The 20,448-nt window shown below is 44.6% G+C and overlaps 2 protein-coding genes across 2 annotated transcripts; both read right to left on the bottom strand.

Moving 5' to 3' along the window:
• Positions 1-6,168, bottom strand: trarg1a (trafficking regulator of GLUT4 (SLC2A4) 1a). Its single transcript, XM_041241259.1, has 3 exons — positions 5,763-6,168; positions 2,033-2,159; positions 1-1,500 (listed from the first exon to the last, which is right to left on the bottom strand). The coding sequence occupies exons 1-3, from the start codon at positions 6,165-6,167 to the stop codon at positions 1,484-1,486; spliced, it is 549 nt and encodes a 182-aa protein (XP_041097193.1). The 5' UTR covers position 6,168; the 3' UTR covers positions 1-1,483.
• A 2,446-nt stretch (positions 6,169-8,614) lies between these two features.
• On the bottom strand, positions 8,615-15,557 carry aipl1 (aryl hydrocarbon receptor interacting protein-like 1). Its single transcript, XM_041241258.1, has 6 exons — positions 12,094-15,557; positions 11,570-11,749; positions 10,473-10,661; positions 9,972-10,148; positions 9,612-9,753; positions 8,615-8,824 (listed from the first exon to the last, which is right to left on the bottom strand). The coding sequence occupies exons 1-6, from the start codon at positions 12,187-12,189 to the stop codon at positions 8,625-8,627; spliced, it is 984 nt and encodes a 327-aa protein (XP_041097192.1). The 5' UTR covers positions 12,190-15,557; the 3' UTR covers positions 8,615-8,624.
• Between the last annotated feature and the right edge of the window lie 4,891 nt (positions 15,558-20,448).

Raw genomic sequence — 20,448 nt, 5'->3', positions numbered from 1 at the left:
GCTACTAACAACCAAACGAGCAAGATGGGCTGAATGGCCTCCTCTCGTTTGTAAACTTTCTTATGTTCTTAACTAAACAAACACTTAATTACAGACTCAGAGCATGTCGGGGTGAGCAACTCCGGTCACAGAGGGCAATTCCACTCCAGGTTTTATAGCATAAATCAATAGTGAACAACTGCAGGACCTGGATGGCGTTCAAATTGATTTAAATAAGCAATTTAGGACACGTGTGGAACAAAGACCTGGATTGGAACCTGTTTTACCCACCCCTGCGTGAATTTCAAAAGAGCAGAACGACTTGCAAATGGGTGTTTCTATATAAGGAACATAAATAACCATATACACACACACACAGACACAGACACAGTATTTCAAAATGACAGCGCTGCTCTAAACATAGCAGTTCTGTAATGTCATGTGTTATAGTGTCTGGTAATCGCAGGGCTACATAACGGTGCTGTGGTTCACACTTAGCGGATGCGCTGATGTAGTAACTAACCGGGTACAGAACTTAAAACGCGACATTAAAGTTGTGAACATTATTTTGCGTTAAGAAAGTAATTGCGTCGCAGGGGTCGTAGCTGATTGAAAAGTGCACGGACTCAATTGGGTGCCGTGGCCCCGCTTTAAACAGCCCATAGTGTGTGTGTATATGTGTGTGTATATATATATATATATATATATATATATATATATATATATATATATATATATATATATATATATATATATATACAATTAGAACAAGAAGCATGCGGGTGGTCAAGTTTTGTTTTCCATCAAAAACATACAAAAAAAGCCCCGCCCCCAAAAGACGAATGCACAGTAGTTCCATTTCAAATCTATTCGTTTGGAGAATTCCGTAACTCTCTCTCTGCCCGGGACCCTACAGATCATGTCACAATTTCATACACGTTTAGATATATAAGGTGTGTATATTTATCTATCTATATAGGTTTAGTGCAAGAAGAAAATGAGTTGAAGACAATGAATACATTTGAAACCTTGCACCCTCTCGAAGTGTTTGGAAGCTGTACGGGCTTGCCTCTCTGACCCAGCTGTGAATCCCTCCTTCGCAGTGGTTTCCAGAATCCCAGTTTTTGAGCAATGACGTTTTCGTTTCCCGTTCTCCGTCTTCCAAACGCGTTGTGCTTGAAGACCGTCTCCGACTCCAGCAGCGCGCTTTCGCTCTCTCTTACAAACCAGGTCATTGGTAATGTTCAATTTGTAGTCTCTTTTTTTTTTTGTAAATATATTTTGTGGGTTTTGCTTCAAGCAGTCGTTAACTATTGGTGCATGCATTTCTTTTGTTTTCAAGAAACCAGATATTGTCGTTTCTTTTTTTTTTTCCCCTCTACTGAGCTGGGTTTTCTACCACGCGGAAATGTCTTCTTTTTTTATCTCACCAACTTTCCGTTGTATTTTTACAAAACATTTGAAAAAGGTCGGACGCCTCCTCCCGTCTGTCCAGCGGTCCTCACTACACACTGCCGTACACTGAAAGACAGACATAGGATGAGATTGAGCTTCAAGGCAGCAAATACCTTTCTAGTCAACTGCGCCAACATGGTTTCTGTAGAAGGATGCAGAACTAAGTTTGATATACTAAAGTAAACACACCCCAAGGAATTGTATTTGTGTATAAAACTCAACGTGATTATCACACACTATAATAAACTCATTTATGATTCCCATACCTCAGTTTTTTTATGTAACAGCTTCACTGTTCTGTTAGTCACACCTTGCATGTGGGGTGCAGGATTATTCTAATGTTATTGTAATAGTATTTTGAACACAGTCACTTTTCAGTGCAGAACAATACTGCATTACTATATAATTTTGCAGGACCACTGCATTAGAACAGGGTCCAAAACTATGGCAGATTTCAACAGTAAAGAGCAACGTAAAGCCTGGAATTACTTCAGTCACTATTTGTTTGTATTAATTTGTTTGTAAACGAGCCATGTGTTTATAAAAGGTTGATGTTTGAACTGTCCGGACCCTATTTTCTGATTGGACACACTCTCACCTGTGAAGACTAAGTAGGCAGTGATGATCATGGTTCCCAGCACTATGGAGACGATGCTCAGCAGTCTAGCCAGGCGGCCCAGCCTCCTTGCCCCGTCCACGTCATTCTGCTGCAGGCTGTTCCTGGACTGGGAGAGAGCAGCAGAGACTCGCCATCACACTCTGACCTGAGCCATCACCACACACCCTGACCTGAGCCCACACACCCTGACCTGAGCACACACCACACACTCTGACCTGAGCCCACACACTCTGACCTGAGCCATCACCACACACTCTGACCTGAGCCCACACACCCTGACCTGAGCACACACCACACACTCTGACCTGAGCCCACACCACACACTCTGACCTGTGCCCACACCACACACTCTGACCTGAGCCCACACACTCTGATCTGACCTCACACACTTTGATCTGACCTCACACACTCTGATCTCTTAAGCAGGGCTGTACAGTTTTCAGATGTAAAACATAAACCACAGGAAGCAGTGGAAAACAAATCTGTAAAAACTGAAAGTAAAGGGCCTTGAGTACTGTACACTGCATTCAACCAGCAGCGTGCCTGCCACTCAAACTGTGTGTGTTTATCTTCCTGCACCTTTCACCTGCATATCCAGTGGGCTAGAGTCTCACACCAGCACTGCACTGCCTTGGATCAGCCAGGATAGGAGTCTAAACACCCTCAGTCACAAAAACTCATATCCACTGTCAGCAGCCCCAGCCCAGAAAGACATAAATATGTCACCCTGGTTTAGGGGTGTAGTTATATCTACCTGACTCAAAGTACAGCACAGCGGGCATGCCTGACTAAAGAATAGATTGGAATGGGTGATGTTGCTTCCAGTAAGAAATGCCACGTTAGTCACGAGGGAGAAGCATTCTGTCCTTTGGTTTGGCAGCAGCTTCTTCTACAGATGGGCAGAGCAGTCTGACATCCTGTCTGTAGGCTGTAGCCAGAAGCAATAGCAGGATGGAAAGCAGACGGGTTTATTTTGACCCGATTAGCAGTTATATTTCACAGGTTGAACGGCAGGAATCGAAAGATAAAAAAAAAGAAAATGATGAGAATTGCAACATTGCATATTTAAACATGTCTGACGTTGTGTACAGCACTAGCTTATCTTCCTTTTCAAAGGGATGCATCAGCAGCTATTCACAGGGAACGCTGCTGCAGCTACACTGTAGCCAACAATGTGTCACTTTAAACTGTAATTTAACTAAACTAATAATGTGAAAAAAAAACCAGGCAATTTCTGGTAATGAAGGCAGGGAGCCCACATTACCCATCACAACTCTGCAGAGCTGGCAGAATGCATGGGTCTCGCTTATGAGCTTTTGCACTGCTATCCACATAATGTGCAGCGTGCAATAAAATCCAGCGACGCCCCAATCCCAGAATCCCAGAGTGGGCGAGTGGAATCTCAGGAGCACTCACAGTCTGCACAGTCTCTGGTAAGACTGGGGAATGCTATTACTTCATCACCCCCCCTCCCCTGCAGCAGATATTATGTCATGCTGAAATCCTGCAATGGGATTTAGTCCTCAGGGACAAGAACACAACACTTTAGAGCAGTTCGTTCTGCTAACTCGGGTAAATTCCCTTCTTCAGCGCTAATAAATGTAGCGCTCCTGTTTTGTGTTGGGTTAAGAACTGGAATGTATTTATTGCAGTGACACAAAACAATGAGAAAGCCTCCGGTTCGTAAGTGACAGCCAGTCTAGTTTTCTGTGACAATGATGTATCAAAGGGCAATGCTTTGTGACCACAATGAATACTGGGGCTGATGGGGCTCTCTGCCTTTCACCCTCATAACAGTGTCAGAGCGTGCTGCCTTTCATGCAATCCAGATCATAAAAGCTTTTCACACTGTCTCTCCCGCAGTCACGCGAGCTGCAGCGTCTCGCTTCTTACTCATTAGGAAAATTAAACAGCTCTCCCCCACTGGCACTGTGCCTGGGCTGCCATGCAAGAAGACCGGACCGCTCAGCACTGCTAGAATTGTCAATTCAGAGCTTCGGTTTTATTGAGAAAGCTGACAGATCATGCTTGTCGGTATATTAAGCTCATGGACTACAGCCTTGCCTCTGCAATGCGAGTGCCAGGAAAGCACGGCAGAAATGGAACTCTCGTCTGCTATATTAAGTTCTAACGCAGTTACATTATCCGACCACCAGGTGACGATGTGTGCTATGGAAAATTACCATTAGAATCATAAGGAAATAGTGACACCTGAGCGGAAGTGATTTTATAATGCAATGCATATCCCGGTGCACGATCAGTCCTGATGAGCTATAGTGTGCAGTAAGTGGTCCATGAAGCTACACCATTCCCATTACAAGAAATACGGTGAAAGGATCAATTATGAGTTCAACTAACATATTCAGATGAGCAGTGAGTGAATCGCACTTGTTTATCACTGAGCTGCTTTGCAGTGCAAGGTCAGTGTTACAACTTGGCTGATGAAGAGATCTAGAAGGGGAGATTCTAGACCTGAGCTAATGTGCATGACATTAGCAAGTGGGTAGACTATCCTGCTCATGATAGGCATTAAGGATGATTAAGCAGATTGGGAGCGTGTCAGTCATGGTGCACAATTGAGAGTTCAATGTTAAATTTGAAGAGGTTCTGCCTATCACTAATGCGCAGAGTTGCTTTATATAACACATTGGAAAATGCTCTGGTTTTAACCATCGTTATAGCCAGGATTTGCTTTTGCTCATCCCAGTAGAGTAGGCGTGAGCAAATGCATTGCTCCTTACATGAGAAGTGGGCTGGAGTCGGAGGGCAGTTGCACTCCAGAGAACACTCCTTGAAAGAAAAAAAAAAAAAGCTTATCTTTTGCATCTTAATCTTTTAGAAGAGCTGAGCTGTTTTCTACTAAAATGCCTCCCCCCTCTTGTTTTTGACTCCATGAGTACTCAGCCCAAAGCTAGAAGCTCAGTTCCCACAGGCAGGCGCATCACACAGGGCGAGGCAATCCACACACAGGCGGAGGGCGGGCGCGAACCAGGGACCTCTGGCACTAAAGCATAGAGCCGATACCGCTGTACAAAAGAGCTGCCTCTTCTATTGTATATAAAAGAAATTGATTCCCTCAGCCTTATATATAACGGTGCTTTAATAAAGTGGCTGGCTGTGCGTGCAAGGCTGAAGCAACAACTTTAACCGATGCTAGGTTTGGGTGTGGACAAAGATAGGAAGTGATAGCGAATCCAATACAAATTGTTTTATTCTTATATCTTTATATAGCACCTTTCATGGTGGATGACCGTCACAAAGCGCTTTACAGAGGTAGGCTGTGCATTATATGCAGAGTCGTCTACAATAGGACATTGATTTAACATCTCATCGCAGGATGGAGCACAGGGAGGTGAAGTGACTTGCTCAGAGTCACACAGTCAGCGGCAGAGGTGGGATTTGAACCGGTGACCTTAACCACAGGACCACACAGCTATTTACTGGTTTATTTTGATCTACATGATATACATACAAAAATAAACACAATAGTATGACTGGTCTTTTAATAGTTATGCAGAATTATTAAGGATGGGAGTGAACAGGAAGCAGGGAGACTTCAAACTATAATAACACTGAACACACATAATAATAATAATAATAATAATAATAATAATAATAATGTACCAGTAAGACTTTTCTTTTTTGCCCCGTGTGTAGGGATGCGCCGATACATGCAAGCTGCGAGTTATTCACGCTTATGCGTACTTACCATGATTGAATAAACCAGCGCGACTATGTTGACCGGCCATATGGGACAGAAGCAGGAAAATATTGCCAGGAAAAGGTAATCACTGGGTGCGGATTGGTCCTGCGCGGTATTCCCACTAGAGGAAGCCCTGGTCAGGCTCACCCTGGACGGGGACAGCGGCCCTCCTGAGAGCTGAACCGCGGACCCCGACTTGAACTGTATGTCGTGTCCATTGTGGTCCAGGTCGTGAGATTTCTCCCCGGACACGTTAACCGAGAAGGAGCTGGAAATCTTGATCCCATTCTCCGACTTGGGCTCCGAGGTGTGGGTTAGGAGTTTCTCTGTTTCTTGGGAGTCGCTGGGCAAAGTCGTGCCGCTTCCACCCAAAAGTGTCTCTTTATATTGGGTATCTGTGTTGATTGCCATTCTTCAAATCAACTCGATTTTAATTCTTATTATAGAAAAAGTATATAATTAATTAATTGTTTTAATCACTTTCCCGAATCAACCTAGTTCTTAAAAAGCCAAATACCCATTTTTGGCTAATGCGTTGACGTTTTTTTTCCTTTAATAGTTATTTTAAAAAAATAAATACAATGACAAAGAAAATATTAAACAATTGTTATTAACAATTTGAAATAACTATGCGGGATGAGTTCAAAATAAACAGCTGGCGTCTGATGGTAAAAACAAAAGTCATTCAATTTGATTTCTTCCTCTCAGATACAGGAGAGAATCTTTCCTTTGTTTTCAAAGGAAAAAACGACAAAGTCGCTCAGACGCGAGAGCTCCATGCAGAACAATGCAATGTAATCCAGTGCGTTAGAGGCTGGACTTCATCCTGTCTGCTCTCTCCTCTCTGCTCAACAATCACAAACAAGAGGGGCCACGCACTCTCTTACCCACGCACGTTTTATCTGATCACGGCGCTGGTGATTAAAAAAAAACCAAAAACCTCTAATTTCGATGCAGCACAAAGGCCATGCGTGCCATGTGACAAAATCCTTGTGTGACAGCCTCACGCGTTTTTATTCATAGTCATTGATTGCAACAGATTTCAGCACTGTGTCTGCCGCTGCAATGAGAAGGAACGACGCTGCCAAATACAAACTGCGAACGCCGAGCCCCAAGCGCAGGTCAATAATGTGTCCCTCGCCCCCTTTGCCTATGTGCTCTGCACCGATCGCTATTTCTGGATGAAGCGTGTGTTTAGGCAGGGTGTACTGCCGCGGCTTCGTGATTATTATTGCTATTGGCAGAGCTCTCGGGGGACGCCCAGCCCGTCCTAATCGTGCAGTGTAACTAACCTAGGGAATTTCCAAACACAACAGTACGCTCGCTTTTACTCAATTATAAAACAGCCTCTCCTTTTTATTTTTTTGCATCGCATGCTGTTTTGCAGGGATTCTCATTTGCGATGTTGTTTGGTGGGTGTGATGTTGTTATTTTAAAGGTGGCAGCTCATCCAGGTCATGGTATCTTGCAATAACCGAAATACACCTCTTATTGAAGGGAAATCTTTAAATCTCTCTCAATTCGAGAGGCAGACATGCGCCTGTTTATTATTATTATTATTATTATTATCAGAAATGGAATACAGAAAGCGCATATTACATAGCCTGTAACAGCGATTGAAAAGCTGTGCTTACAATTAACATCTGAGTTTAGCTTTCATTTGTCTGTTTTTCCCCACTTCAGCCGATTTGCACAAGCTTCGTGACCACGTGTGTTCTGCTAACAGTCCAGCCGTTCACCCAGTTCGTTCACTCAACAAGGCGCATTCAAACATGCTCTAATTTACAAAGGGGAATCTGGCCACGGTGGGGCGCAAAACCGCGCTTCATCCAAACCCAGAATCAGTTACCTAGACAAAGGACCGCTGTGCCACGGCTACATTATTCCACACTTTAATTTCTTGTTTTCCAGACCTGTGATTTCATACACCTCCCCTCCACACCACTCCCCTCAGGGTGCCCTGGTCCCTGTAAAGCAAGAGCCTGCAGGACTGAAAGAACAAACAGGATAATTTCAAAGACAAGGCTATCTATGAGCGTCATTCACAATTAAAACGGGTGAAGAAAAGGCTGCAGTACTTCGACCCTCTGCTGCCCTGGACAGGTTTCTATGCATGCCTATATTCCCAATGTCAAATATATTGGACGCTGGGCAGCAAAGCGTTCAATGATATATTTACTAATGAGCATGAGCTGGGTTTAACTAAATATATCATTAAAAACACACACATGAAAGTCAAACTCTAGATAGCCAGCCGAATACATTTTCTCCCAAATGCATGTGAAGAATATAAATACATACATAGATGAATAAATGAAAGATGATGCATTTCGGTAATCCGGTGGCGATGCAGTAACACATAAGGAGAGCTGGTGTGAAGTCCTTTATTTTTCTAGAATGATCCGTTAGCAGCAGGGGCTGGAGAGTTGGCGCCAATGCTTTCACTCTGTCTGGAACCGCCACTGGTTCCCATGGAAACCTACATTAGTAGGAGGTTATCGGGTGTGCCAAATTAATATTCTAAAATCTGCGCGGGGTAGTAAGTTTCATTAAAACAATTACATTATGTCTAGCTGTCCCTTTAAGCTTAATTATTTCCACTGAACTCTCTGGGCTTCTGCCTGTTTTGGATGGAAGTGGGAGATTCTTACAGAAACTGTGCAGAGTGGGCGACATCTAGAGGAATTCAGGGGTTACTGCAGGGGAGCTGGGAGTTTAATCTCAGTTTTGTACAGACACCAAAATAATAGGTCTCTCATTGTACAGCAGGACAGATTTTCCAGGACCATGCTGAAATAAGAGAAGCTGCTCTGGAGGCCTCACTGCTGTTTTCTGGCGCCCCGCTGTGGCTGTAGCCAGCGTCACGGGTCAGAACATGCCCTTGTATGTGATCTTGTCCTCATCCCTCTTCTCCTCCATCCTCATGTGTAGGATCTGCAGCTCCTTCCTCACCACCTTGGCCATGCTCAGGTCCAGCTCCAGGACCTTCTGGAAGTCTGCCTTGGCCTGCTCCTCGTTCCACACCTCCATGTGAGCTTTGGCCCGCATGAAGTAGGCTTTCAGGACCCCTGGGAGGAGACGGGGGTGGAGGGGTAGAGCGGGGGTCAGTCACTGGAACTGGAACTCATATCAGGGATAGGCAACGGGAGTCATGTACTACCCATTATGAAAATTTCCCATAGTAAAAGCACAGCAAAGGGTAATAAAGCACAGTGAAAGCAGGGAAAGCAGAGGCTAGCATTGTAAATTATAGCGAGGTATGGTAAAGGACATTTAAAAACATGGCAAACCAGGGTAAATTCTGGTAAATGCGCAGTATAACCATGGGAAAAGCGTGGCATGAATACCGGGCAAAAATAGCGCAGTAGACTTTTAAAAGGGACAGCACAGTGATTGCTCAGATTCTTGTAATCTGGTTTATAAATCATCGATTAAACTGTAACCCTAAAACGACAAAAAAAAAAAAAAAAAAAAAAACACACAGGCAGGGTTTTTCCAAAGCCTTATACTACAAAGAGTAAATTACTTTTTGCTTGTCAGAAGAATTAACTGTGCATGGAAGTTGGTTAGAAGAAGTTGAATTCTGTATGCAATTCCACCTTAGAGATATTACATGTAATATCTCCATTAGATACTTGACTGGCTGTATCTAATGTATACCACGGTGCATGTTTACTGGGTGTGTAGCAGGGTGCAAGCAAAGATGAGCGTGACTAAGCACTGCAGCAAGATGAAGCATGGGGAAGAAAACCAGTGCACTGTATAATATAAGCACTGGAGAGGCATTGTAAGATTGCTGTGCGGCTCTCCCCTGGTAAAGTGTCCGCGTGCCGGCTGTGCTCCACTGCTGCTCACCGGGGTGGTGGTTGATGATGTCAGTGGTGTGCTCCAGAACCTCATAGTATTCAGCCATCTTGAGCAGGCACTGGCAGTAGTTGAGAGTCAGAGTGTGGACCATCTTCTCCAGCTTAAGCCAAGGAACCTCCCACGCTTTCTCCTGCAGGAGCAACCAGAGAGACCACTCACTATTCCCAGTATAAAGGGCCGTGCCCCATGCAGTTGCACAGCTAGATACACTGTGTGTGTGTGTGTGTGTGCGTGTGCGTGTGCGTGTGTGCGTGTGTGTGTGTGTGTCCGCGTGTTTCTTGTTGAATGTTATTGGTGTACAAATACAGCAGGAATTCGGAAATTGGGCAGACAGAAAGGGTACAGAACCTTGGTCTGTATGTTCTTAAGGCAGATGATGGCTTCTTTGTACTTGTTGGTCGCTGCCTCGTATCTCCCCAGTTTGAAGAGCTTGTTCCCCTCCCCGTGAAGAATTGGTACGGCCTTCATCCTCTCCTCATCACTCAAGGCCCATGACTCTCTGTTGTACTCGTTGGGTTGTTCCACCTGCACCACAAATGGGGATGAATTAAAAAAAAAATATATATATATATATATATATATGGCAGGGTATTTTTGCAGTGTCCTCCCCAATAGTTAAACCAGATGGATGCGTTGTTCTTTGCATTAGGTATCTGTATTGAAAGGAAAGCTGCAGTCTATTATATACCGTGTGTGTCTTCTGCGCTGAAGGGATTCATGTTTTAATACATTACAACAAAATAAAAACACAGTCCCCCCCTCCAGCTGGGATCTCACTGCAGACATCGAGTTCAACAGCACAGCTCGAAAACGAAGGCAGACGGAGGGCTCCGTCTTCAGAACCTTCACCTTGACCAGCTCCAGGACGAAGATGAGGGGCTGCGGTTCTTTCTGCAGCTCGTCCAGGTCCGGGTAGCCCAGGCTGTGGTAGGCAAACATGTTGGCCATGCCGCAGGTGTGTACGTGCCAGTCCACCGGGTCCTTGCCCTCTGCAATGCGACGCAGGCTCTTGGCAACGATAGGGTACAGGCCGGTGTGCTGAGGGCAGGACAGACAGTGAGGGCAGCAGATTTAGAAGGCTAGATGTGGAAATGTACCATATTCTACTGATAGGATCGGTGTGGTTGGGCTCTGTCTGGGGTAGCTAATGTGTTTTATATATCTATACACACACAAATGCATTCACATACACATGCAACACTGTCCCAATCCTGGATAGCTGTCGATATATCCCCTCCAGTCACTGCTTGCATAATTGTACCACGTTACATTTCCTATCTATGTATATATTTTATAATGCATGTATGTTTTTGGCATGGCAACTTGTTGAACTCCGTGGAATTCACTCATGCAATGTTTGCATTGTAGCCTCATTAGATTTAAAGCCCTCTACTAATCCCGGTTTACAAAAGAGAGGATTGCTGACAGAGCACAAACAGCAGGTAATCAGGACAGGTGTCCCTTCAGATTACTGCTGCGCTGCCCAAAGCTGCTAGCCGCTCAGCAGAAACTGCCTTGAGCCCCTGCTGCAGAACAAAGAGACCCAGCGAGTTGAAGGAGCAGCTCCACCAGCTCAGAGGTGCTACTCAGAGCTGGGAACCTCATGAGAGTAGAACAGTCAACTACTTTCAAGTGGTCCCATCAACCTATGTGTATCCAGCTTCCGATCGGCTATCAGACGTTCTGTAATCGTTAAACACCCTTGCAAGAGAGATAGGATAGCGAACGATAAAGAGCCACATTGGTACCTAACCACTGATCGCAATACTGCACTTTTCTCTAAACTCAACGACAGCATCCTAAAGACACATGCTTGGTCTGCAAACAACAATGTAGACAAACCAGGAGACACCCAAGCAGATGTTGTGTGTGCCCAGCTGTGGTAAACAATAACACCTTAACAGGGACAGCGGGGTATGTGTTTGGGGGCAGGGAGGGGTACTCACGATGACATCACACAAGAACTCAGCCACCTCCCCGACCCTCATGGAGCAGAGCAGAGACTCCCAGATCTCCAGCTTGAACATGTTCCCAATCACCACCTCCATCGGCACCCCCACCTTCTTACTGTCATCCAGCACCGTGCGATCCTCATCACACAGCATGGTGCGGAAATGGAACGACACCTGCCGGGAAACCAGTCCAGAATCAGCAAGCAGTGCACACTGCCCGCGAGGAATGATACATTATATTAATAAACACGGCAAATCAGAGGAAACTATAACAAATGCACAGTATAGCAAAAACTGCAGAAATACTGTTATAAAGTTTTATAAGGGATTTTATCAGTACACTGTTGAGCTTGCTTGCATGTGAGTGCTCTGCTAAAAAGAAAGCTCTATGAACCTTTTTTTAGAAGCTCTAATCGTTTTTAGTGGCAGGTGTGGCTGGTAGGAAATGGTGGGGAGAGACGAGGGGTCCATGCAGCTCAGTTATCAGCCGTGGGGAGCAGGGGTGCAGGGAGGGTTACCTTTGTGCCGGTGATGAATCTGGGCAGGTCATCGCTGCCCCCGTGTACAATGGTCTTCTTCACTCCCTCCATGTTGAGCAGCATCGTCTTATCCATGATGGTGAGACTGGGAACCAGAACCTCAGAGACTGGGACACCGGGACTAGCTGGCTGATCTGGATCACCAGATATGTGTTACTGTGTATGAGCAATCCTAGGCAGGGATTAACTGGGCAGGGATAATAGGATCAGAACCATCCCCCAGCCTCCCTCATCTCTCACCCCGACTTAGAAAGTCTTTCCTCAGCATAAACAGACAGTGCCTCCCCCTCACTGCCAGCCCCGACTCTCTGCTACACCTGAAAGAAGGCTCTGGAACACAGGAGAGGTTTCCAACAGTTTTCAAAGACAGTCCCCAAGGAAAATCCGATCTCTAACAGAAACATTCCCTCGTGACATGTGCGTGCTTGATCGTTGCCCCCACTTTAAAAGCCTTAGCAGATCCATTAACTGCGTTACCAGCAATGACAGCAATGGATTTTGAACACAGTTATTGCACAGTAGTGCTAAGACGGTAGCAAGCTGACTGATATAATAGCGCTTTAGATTAATAGTTTGGATTCCTTCTTAGGCTATATTTCTGGAAATGGACGTGGCTCAATGCAAAATACAGGTCGACTTCAATATAGGCAGGTGTGCCAAGCTTCTGCGCGTCGACAGTAATGCAATTTAGGACCCGTGTCTGTTATAGCAGTCTGCTTGTACTGCCTGTTGTTGTTACCAATCTACTAGATTACGCTTCAATTGAAACATGTACATGGGATAGGATTCCTGTTTTTCCTTTATAATCAGTTTTGCTGCTAATGTGAGACTTCACTTAAGAATTTTGCTTCTGTTGTACTTTCCAATTGAAATCCTCCTGCGCCACCTTGTGGTTCATTTTTTTAATGTTTTTTTTTTTTTTTTTTTTAGTTCTGCGTTGAGCTTGGAAAGGCGTCGGGACCCCAAACTATCACTTCTATGTAGCCCTAGAGCGTGTGGGTTTTTATAAATGTATCTGGATTTGAGTCAAGCAGCGTTGATATACTTCATGTATACGCGAGACTGTTTCTCTGAGCGCTTCAACTGAACTCAAATAGCCTTGCTGTGTGGAATCAGTATAGGTACACTAGGAGCCCTTACGTTTCAAATCTGCATTGTTATTTGTAGTTTTTTAAGCATTATTGTAAATCGCTTAAAGATGACGTCTTGGCTGCTTCTATTAAGAAGTCTAGCAACTTCTCGCAGAGGGAATACCTCACTGGTCCACAGTGTGGCGCTGTGCACACATGCCTTTCAAATATTCCCACTAGAGCAACCTTTTGATAGCACGCCAGGTTACACGATAGTTTACATCCCGGCTCCATTGGGCGTGAATGACTTGTGCCTGCATTATTAAATCAAGGGTCTACGCTACGTGTGGTTTATTTTATGAATGATTTTACATTGAACACAAAGAGGCACACGGACACACACAGGAGGGTAGAGCTGGAGTTGCCTCGCCCTGATTCTCATTAGATGTGGAGATTCACTGTTCTAAGCTCTACTTGTTCACGGGTAATCAGTACGATTTCCTGAGGCTAAAGGAAATATTTCAGCTTTAAACTAAGCATGCAGGGCTGCGGCGCATGTCAGCAGCTCCCAGTGTCTGCTGCTCATGCGCACACAGGACACTGCTGCTGTACACGGGAGCGCCCCTGCACCGCAAGGCTCCGGAGTGATAATCCTGCAGCTCTGTCCTCGGGATTGCAATCAGGGGGCAGGAGGGCGTCGTGTCGGATCGCTCTGGACTATGAGTCGTTGATGGAGTGATACCGAAGCAGGGCTGTGTTCTTATTTTGACATTCCACTGACAGCATGATGGTCTGACAGACACACTGGTAACAGCAAGATCGCTGTCAGAGCCATTGTGCTGTAATTACTGGCAATGCTGTGGTCTGCTAATGGCAATGCACGGGCCTCTTCAGTGTTATATCTAGCATTAACAAGGTAAAAAGGGGTTAAATGAGGACGCTTACACTGGAATGGCATGTTCGGAATTTTCGTGTCCATGCATCTTCAGACCTGTCAAGACACTTGTTTGTAACTATAGATTGGGTCGGCCAATGAAATTGCAAAGGGAGCCGTAAGTCATCCTTGATTCACCAGTCACTGTGCTTGCCTTTTCCGCTCACTAACAGCTGAGCAAAACAACACCTAGCCTCACGGCTAGCCCCCCCCCACCCCACACACACGCACACGCACACGCACACGCACACGGCTCTTACAGAATGTTGCTAGCAGCCAGGCAATGGAAAATCAAACAAACGACTTGCTGGGTACCCCAGAGGAAGTGAAATGCAACGATTCAGCGAGCTTGCTTCTAAGAATTTCGGGTGCGGTTTTAAAATGATGCAATTTGGAATTTAGAAAATCAAACAGAAAAAAAAAAATCATGAGAACATTTCAGTGCAGCCTGCTGACGAATCAGCAACACCTGAAACAAACAACATTCCTATAGCAACTGCTCTGCAAAACGCATGGATGTATTTTACTGAAGATTAGTCACCTTTATACTTTTAAAAGAGTGTTTCAAGAGGTAATTCACATGACATTTTCTTTAGTATCCTCGTATGTCTCTTTTCTATTATTCACTGTGGATTTTGTAAAGCTCATACACAGCACAAGCACGGTGAGAAGTATGGGACGCGACTCAACTGCTGTGCAAATTTACAATTGATAAAAACCTTTTTTTTTATATAAGTAGGTGTTGATGAACGGATAGGCATGCATGCTGCAGAAATTGGTCAGATAAAAAAGGCTCTTTTTATATGATGCCACTAAAGATCACGTTGCAGCTCCATTTATATCTATCACACTCCGCCCCAAGAATACAGAATATATATTTTTTCCCAACTAACGCCCCTGCTATCAACTGTTCCATAACGCAACCTGGATCTGGTCTGTCGAAATAAGTAGTGTTATATCCAAGGCCATGCTCAAAGATTGTATAACATTGTGTGTGTGTGTGTGTGTGTGAAACTCAGTTCTAAAACCGGAGCTGTTTTTTTAATTGTTTATAAACACTGTAACAACACTGCGGAACGTTTTCCACAAATATTTGCAAGTCTGCGAGAAAGAAGAGTTCAGGAAATTCGATGTGGTCGCGTCATTTACTATAATAGTTCATATGAATATCTCTTGTCGTGCGTGGATTTAAAGACGGCTTTATTTTACAATATACTGTATAGATTACAATTTATGCAACACGTGCGAGAATACATATTCATCCATTTTCACAGATAAAGCTGATTAAAAGCACACGAGATTATCCTGTCTAAAATGGGTTAATGCTATTTGTGAAGTTTTAATAGCCAGTGCTAATCCCAATACCTACTGGGATGGAAATAAGACTCCCATTGCATAGCAGTTTGATCCATTCCTGGTTTTGCTACGAATTTAATAAGACACACCTGAGCTTGTTACCTGTACACTGGGGTTAATCAAGCTCATAGTAAAACCTGGAATGGGTGAAACTGCTATGCAATGGGAGTCTTATTTCCATTCTTGTAGGGAACATATAGTATTATCTATCTCTTATATGTGTATATATAAGCTAGGATTTCATGAATGTGGCTCAATGAATACAGGAGTCCAGGAACACTAGGATTATTTTTGGTGCCCCTGTAACACGCTTCATCACAGCGTAAATCAAAGCAGATCAGTGGGAGTAGTGCAGTCTCCCTGGAGACACAGACCCTCACTGTGACTCGCAGCCCACCAGCTCAGTCCACGAGAGGCTGCTGCGAGATTAAAGGAACGATTAGGCCCAGCATGAGTGCAGGAATCCCATCTGAAGGGGGGGCGTTTTATCCCACTCGCTATTACAAAGCTGCACTTAGGCAAATATAATCTGTTAACAGTGGATTGATTTACATGCGTTTCGCATTAGGCCAGGCTGGGTCTGCTATCCACCTTGCTTTGCAGATCTCAGAAGCTCAGCAGTACAGGTCTGGTCAGTATTAAGATGGGCTACCATCAAAAGCATGATGAGTCACTGCAGTAGGTCACCTGTGTGGATAGGATCATACCATTAGCATTTCAAAATGTGAAATACCATGTTACCATTCTATGGAAGGCTCAAACCAGCAGGGATGGTAATAAGACTCCTGCTGCATAGCAGTTTCACCCATCCCAGGTTTTGCTACGAGCTTGATTGGCCACTGGGTCTAGGTAACAAGCTCAGGTGTGTCTTATTAAACTCGTAAAACCAGGAATGGATTAAACTGCTATGCAATGAGAGTTTTCATTTCCACTGTACCATTGACCCTTAGTATTGCACCACAGCATTGCCTTTGAAGACCATTTGGTAAGGGTAGTGCGAGCCTGATAAAAACAGTAAACGATCATTATTTCAAAGGGAAGTGCCATGTGATATCACGCAGTGAAAATAAAGCAGGGTGGAAGGGAGGGACGGGGGCAGGCAGGCAGGCAGGCAGGCAGGCAGGCAAGGAGGGAGGCAGGCAGGGGTGACTGGGTTCAGAGTGAACAGCCCTGAGGAGGAGGAGGGTGGCTGGAATAGCAGAGGGTGAGCTGTCTGGGCCTGCTTGAAGCTCTGCTGAGTTATTGCATTAGCCAGGGTGAAAACAGGAGACATTCTTTAGTCCTGACCCTGTATAGGAGAGCAAAGCTGATCAAAAGGAGAGGTTGCTGCAATATTTAAATTATTTAACTCTATGGTGTAGTTCTGCTTTTCAACGTGTGCCCACTGTCTTAATATCCACTGAGCACAAAGCACTCTAAAGTAATCCAATGTTTACCCACAGTACTGAAGATAAAAGCCGCTTTGTCGAGTTTCAAGCATGATGCAACAGAAGACAGACATGGACAAGCACTGATCAATCAAGGCTGTTTTTTCTAGTTAACCCTAAATATTTTCCCTTCTTCAGAACATACCCTGCCTTACGCATCTCCAGTCTTCTTTCTTCTCGCTGTCTACCTGGTTTAGAAGAAACAAACAGAACGGGCAGTTTAACAAGGGTGAATCTGAGGAACACAAACATTTACTGGCTTCTCAGCCACGGTTTGAATTCAAATCCCCCATTTTCAGTTCTTTATTGTACAGCTTGCAACAATCTGTTAGTTGTTGATTTAATGCCAACTCATTCTACAGAACTCTGAATACAATAATTTCCAGTACAGCCTCTGCTCCAGTGCGAAGGAGGCCTATTGAGTAATTTTAAAGTAACATGCAGCATAAAATGACTAGCACTGTATAGTACATATAGAAATAGCAGACTGTGAATTAATAACCAATGTTTTACCATTTACAGTAGGAAACTGCCAATATAAGTCTTAGTAAGTGCACAGAACTGCAAGTCTAATGATGGATACACACAGGAACCCGCTGGATATCTGTCTGCTGTTTATTTGCATGGATCTGAACTTCAGTGAATGTGTCATTGCATAGCAGTGCTCTGGCCCGTAGAGCAGTGCCTCTGTGTCTGTATCAAGGGCGGGACTGTGTAGGTCGGGTCCCCTGATTGAGCCTCACACTCTCTCCCTTGACCTTTTCTCACATGCCTCTGCACATTGCTGGCGGTACAAAGGGCATGCACTTTCCTGTGCTGACACACGCGCGCACACAATCACATGGGCCTGGCTGCTCTGTGAAGGGAAACCGGTTCAGCTGGATATTCTGGGCTGGCCCGGGGTTTCGAGTCTTGGACTGACTTTGATCAAATGTCACATAGCACAGCAACCCCCCCAAAGCCATGAATGATTACAGGCAGCGCTAGTATTACCAAACCGTTCTCTAGAAGTGAATGCACAGACAAAACAAACAAATGGAGAGAGTGAGGAAACACAGACCACACCTGGAAATTAAAATGACTGGTTCCTTCTGTGGATAATATATAAACTTTGAGAGAGAGAGAGAGAGAGAGAGAGAGAGAGAGAGAGAGAGCAAATGTTTTGTGTAATTGCATTTGCTAGATGTGGTGTATCATAGTTTTTTTTGCAAGTGTTACACAGAATATAATAACTTCTACTGCTAATTAGTCATTTAAGATGCTTCCATCCAAAACGATCTACAGACTAGGGGGTGAACTATGCATCACAATTGCTTATGCAGAGTCACTTACAATAGGACCTCAGTTTCTTCATCTGAAGGATGGAGCACAAGGATGTTCAGTGACTTGCTCAGGGTCAAATACAGTGAGTCAGTGGCTGAGCTAAGATCAAACCAGGAGCCTCCTGGTAACAAGCCCCTTTCTTTAAAGACCGGACCTAAACAACAGTTGGGACAGAAGTGAAAATCTGCACACAAGCTGCAATGAAGAATAAGCTGGTACCCTCTGAAGCACTTGCATTCTTCCCTATCTCGCTGCGGTGAGACACAGACCCAGCGTGACTGTTCTAAAGGGTTTTCCTGTCTGCTGGATTCTGGTGGGGATGTGAGTCAATGGAAAGTAATCCGGCTATTTACATGAAACAAGAGCATGTCAGCGCGCCGGCTCCCACCTCTGTGCAGCTCTGTCTAGCTGTGCACTTGTTTTGTTTCCCCATTACTTCAGTCAGTCTGTGATGTCACACCCCAAGAGGTGCCCATCCCTCTCCATGAAACTGACAGCGTTGAACCGGCAAGCATCCCAGAGAGTTTCTAAAGCTTTACTGCATGCATTATTGACACAGCATGCTATGATCAGGTGAACAGCATTATTGAATACAGGCTGTTGTTAATGTAATGCAATTCTATCGGGGTTATGATGCAAAACAGAGAACTGAGAGGCTAATGCCTGATATAAGCACAATATTACACACTGGCACTGCTATATGGTAGTGCAATGGGTTGGCTATAAGTTATGATAGCAGTCCCTGGAAATCAAGGACCCTTGTGTCACATGTCTTTTGGAAAGGCAAACCCAGAAGACTGTAAACGTGGGTGGGTGTGTCTGTTGCCGACACAGGAAGACTGGGGCTGCAGAGGAAAGGCGTCAATCAATGATGCAGGGTAGATTTGCACTAAACGATTGCTGTGCATTCAAACTCGCTGCATTCAACTAGTCAGCTGTTTTATTGTTTATTGAAATGCTACCACTAAACATGTCAACTGTGCAACCTCCATACTTCTGCTATCTAGCTCCACCCTGTCCCAAGGCTGAGCTCGCTTTCGCAACACTGTGGAGTATTCCATCGGGAGAGTGCTGGAGCACAGCACTGGAGACACACATCCATCTTTTATTCATTCAAAACTTAAAAGCAATTGCTCTTTAACTATCCTATAAAGAGTCACTGCCTAAATCTTCCAGATTGCTTAGTGAAAGCTACTAAAGCCAAGAAGTTTGATTACTTTAAAAATTGTTCTTAATTAGTATAAATTACTTGCAATTAATGGGGGTAAGAATTATTTTTGGAGTAGTCTGGTTATTGACGTGTATTGCTGAGAAATCTGGCACCAACAGCTATCAAGCCAGCCTAGGTCTGCCTAACTAATCTAACCATCTTCTTTTAGTTTAAATGGTACAGCAGGGGCGAACACATTAATTCACTTTCCAGGCAATGCGATCTCCCAGCAATTACTTCAGTGCATGCCAGAAAGCAGTGCGGCGAGACAGTCCAGGTAGGGTCATGTGGGGGCAATCATAATAGGTAGGAAGCACTTTCTCCATTAGGAACAGATTGCTATCAAATTCCCTTTGGCCATCGTGATAGAGGGTTTCACCTTCACATTCAAGAAATCCACAGCCGCATGTAAGACAATACGTACCTTTCTTCTGTCTCAGGCGGTCTTGCAGTGAAGCAAACTGTTTACAAAACCGGTTCGGAAACAGCGCTTTTAAAATGCGCCACGACACCTGCACTTCATGATCGTTTACACCTGCTTTTCATTCAGAGGGTTTTTTTTTTTTTTTTGTTAACCCCTTCCCCCTTCCCCTCTCCGGTAGATTGATCGTCAGCAAGGATGCTGCATGCCCAGGTTTGAGTGGGCGAGAGAAGGAGAGAAGCAGTGATGGCGTCACATGCTTTTAATAAGATTACCTCCCTGACTCCTGCAGTACCAGTCAATCTTTCCACTGAATTACATAACCAACATTACACAGAGCGGGGGAGTCGTCTGGGTTACCAGGGCCTCTCCCACGCCACTACCTGGGCACAATGGAGCCAGGATTAACAGTGCAGATTCATTATTCATGTGTGTCTAAATTAGTGTGCCTGCATTCATTTCTACATCTCAATGGTTCTATACAGCACAAAAGATTTGTACTAAGAAGCCATCCCAGACATAGCATCTCAGAACTAGAAAAGGACAGCATACACCCTGTTTAGCTGGGATTATCCCTCTGCACTGGCACCTGC

The sequence above is a fragment of the Polyodon spathula genome, unplaced genomic scaffold, assembly GCF_017654505.1.
Source record: "Polyodon spathula isolate WHYD16114869_AA unplaced genomic scaffold, ASM1765450v1 scaffolds_764, whole genome shotgun sequence".
Taxonomy (NCBI): Eukaryota; Metazoa; Chordata; class Actinopteri; order Acipenseriformes; family Polyodontidae; genus Polyodon; species Polyodon spathula.
Note: the sequence above shows the minus strand (reverse complement) of the source record. Positions and strands in the feature narration are given on the sequence as shown.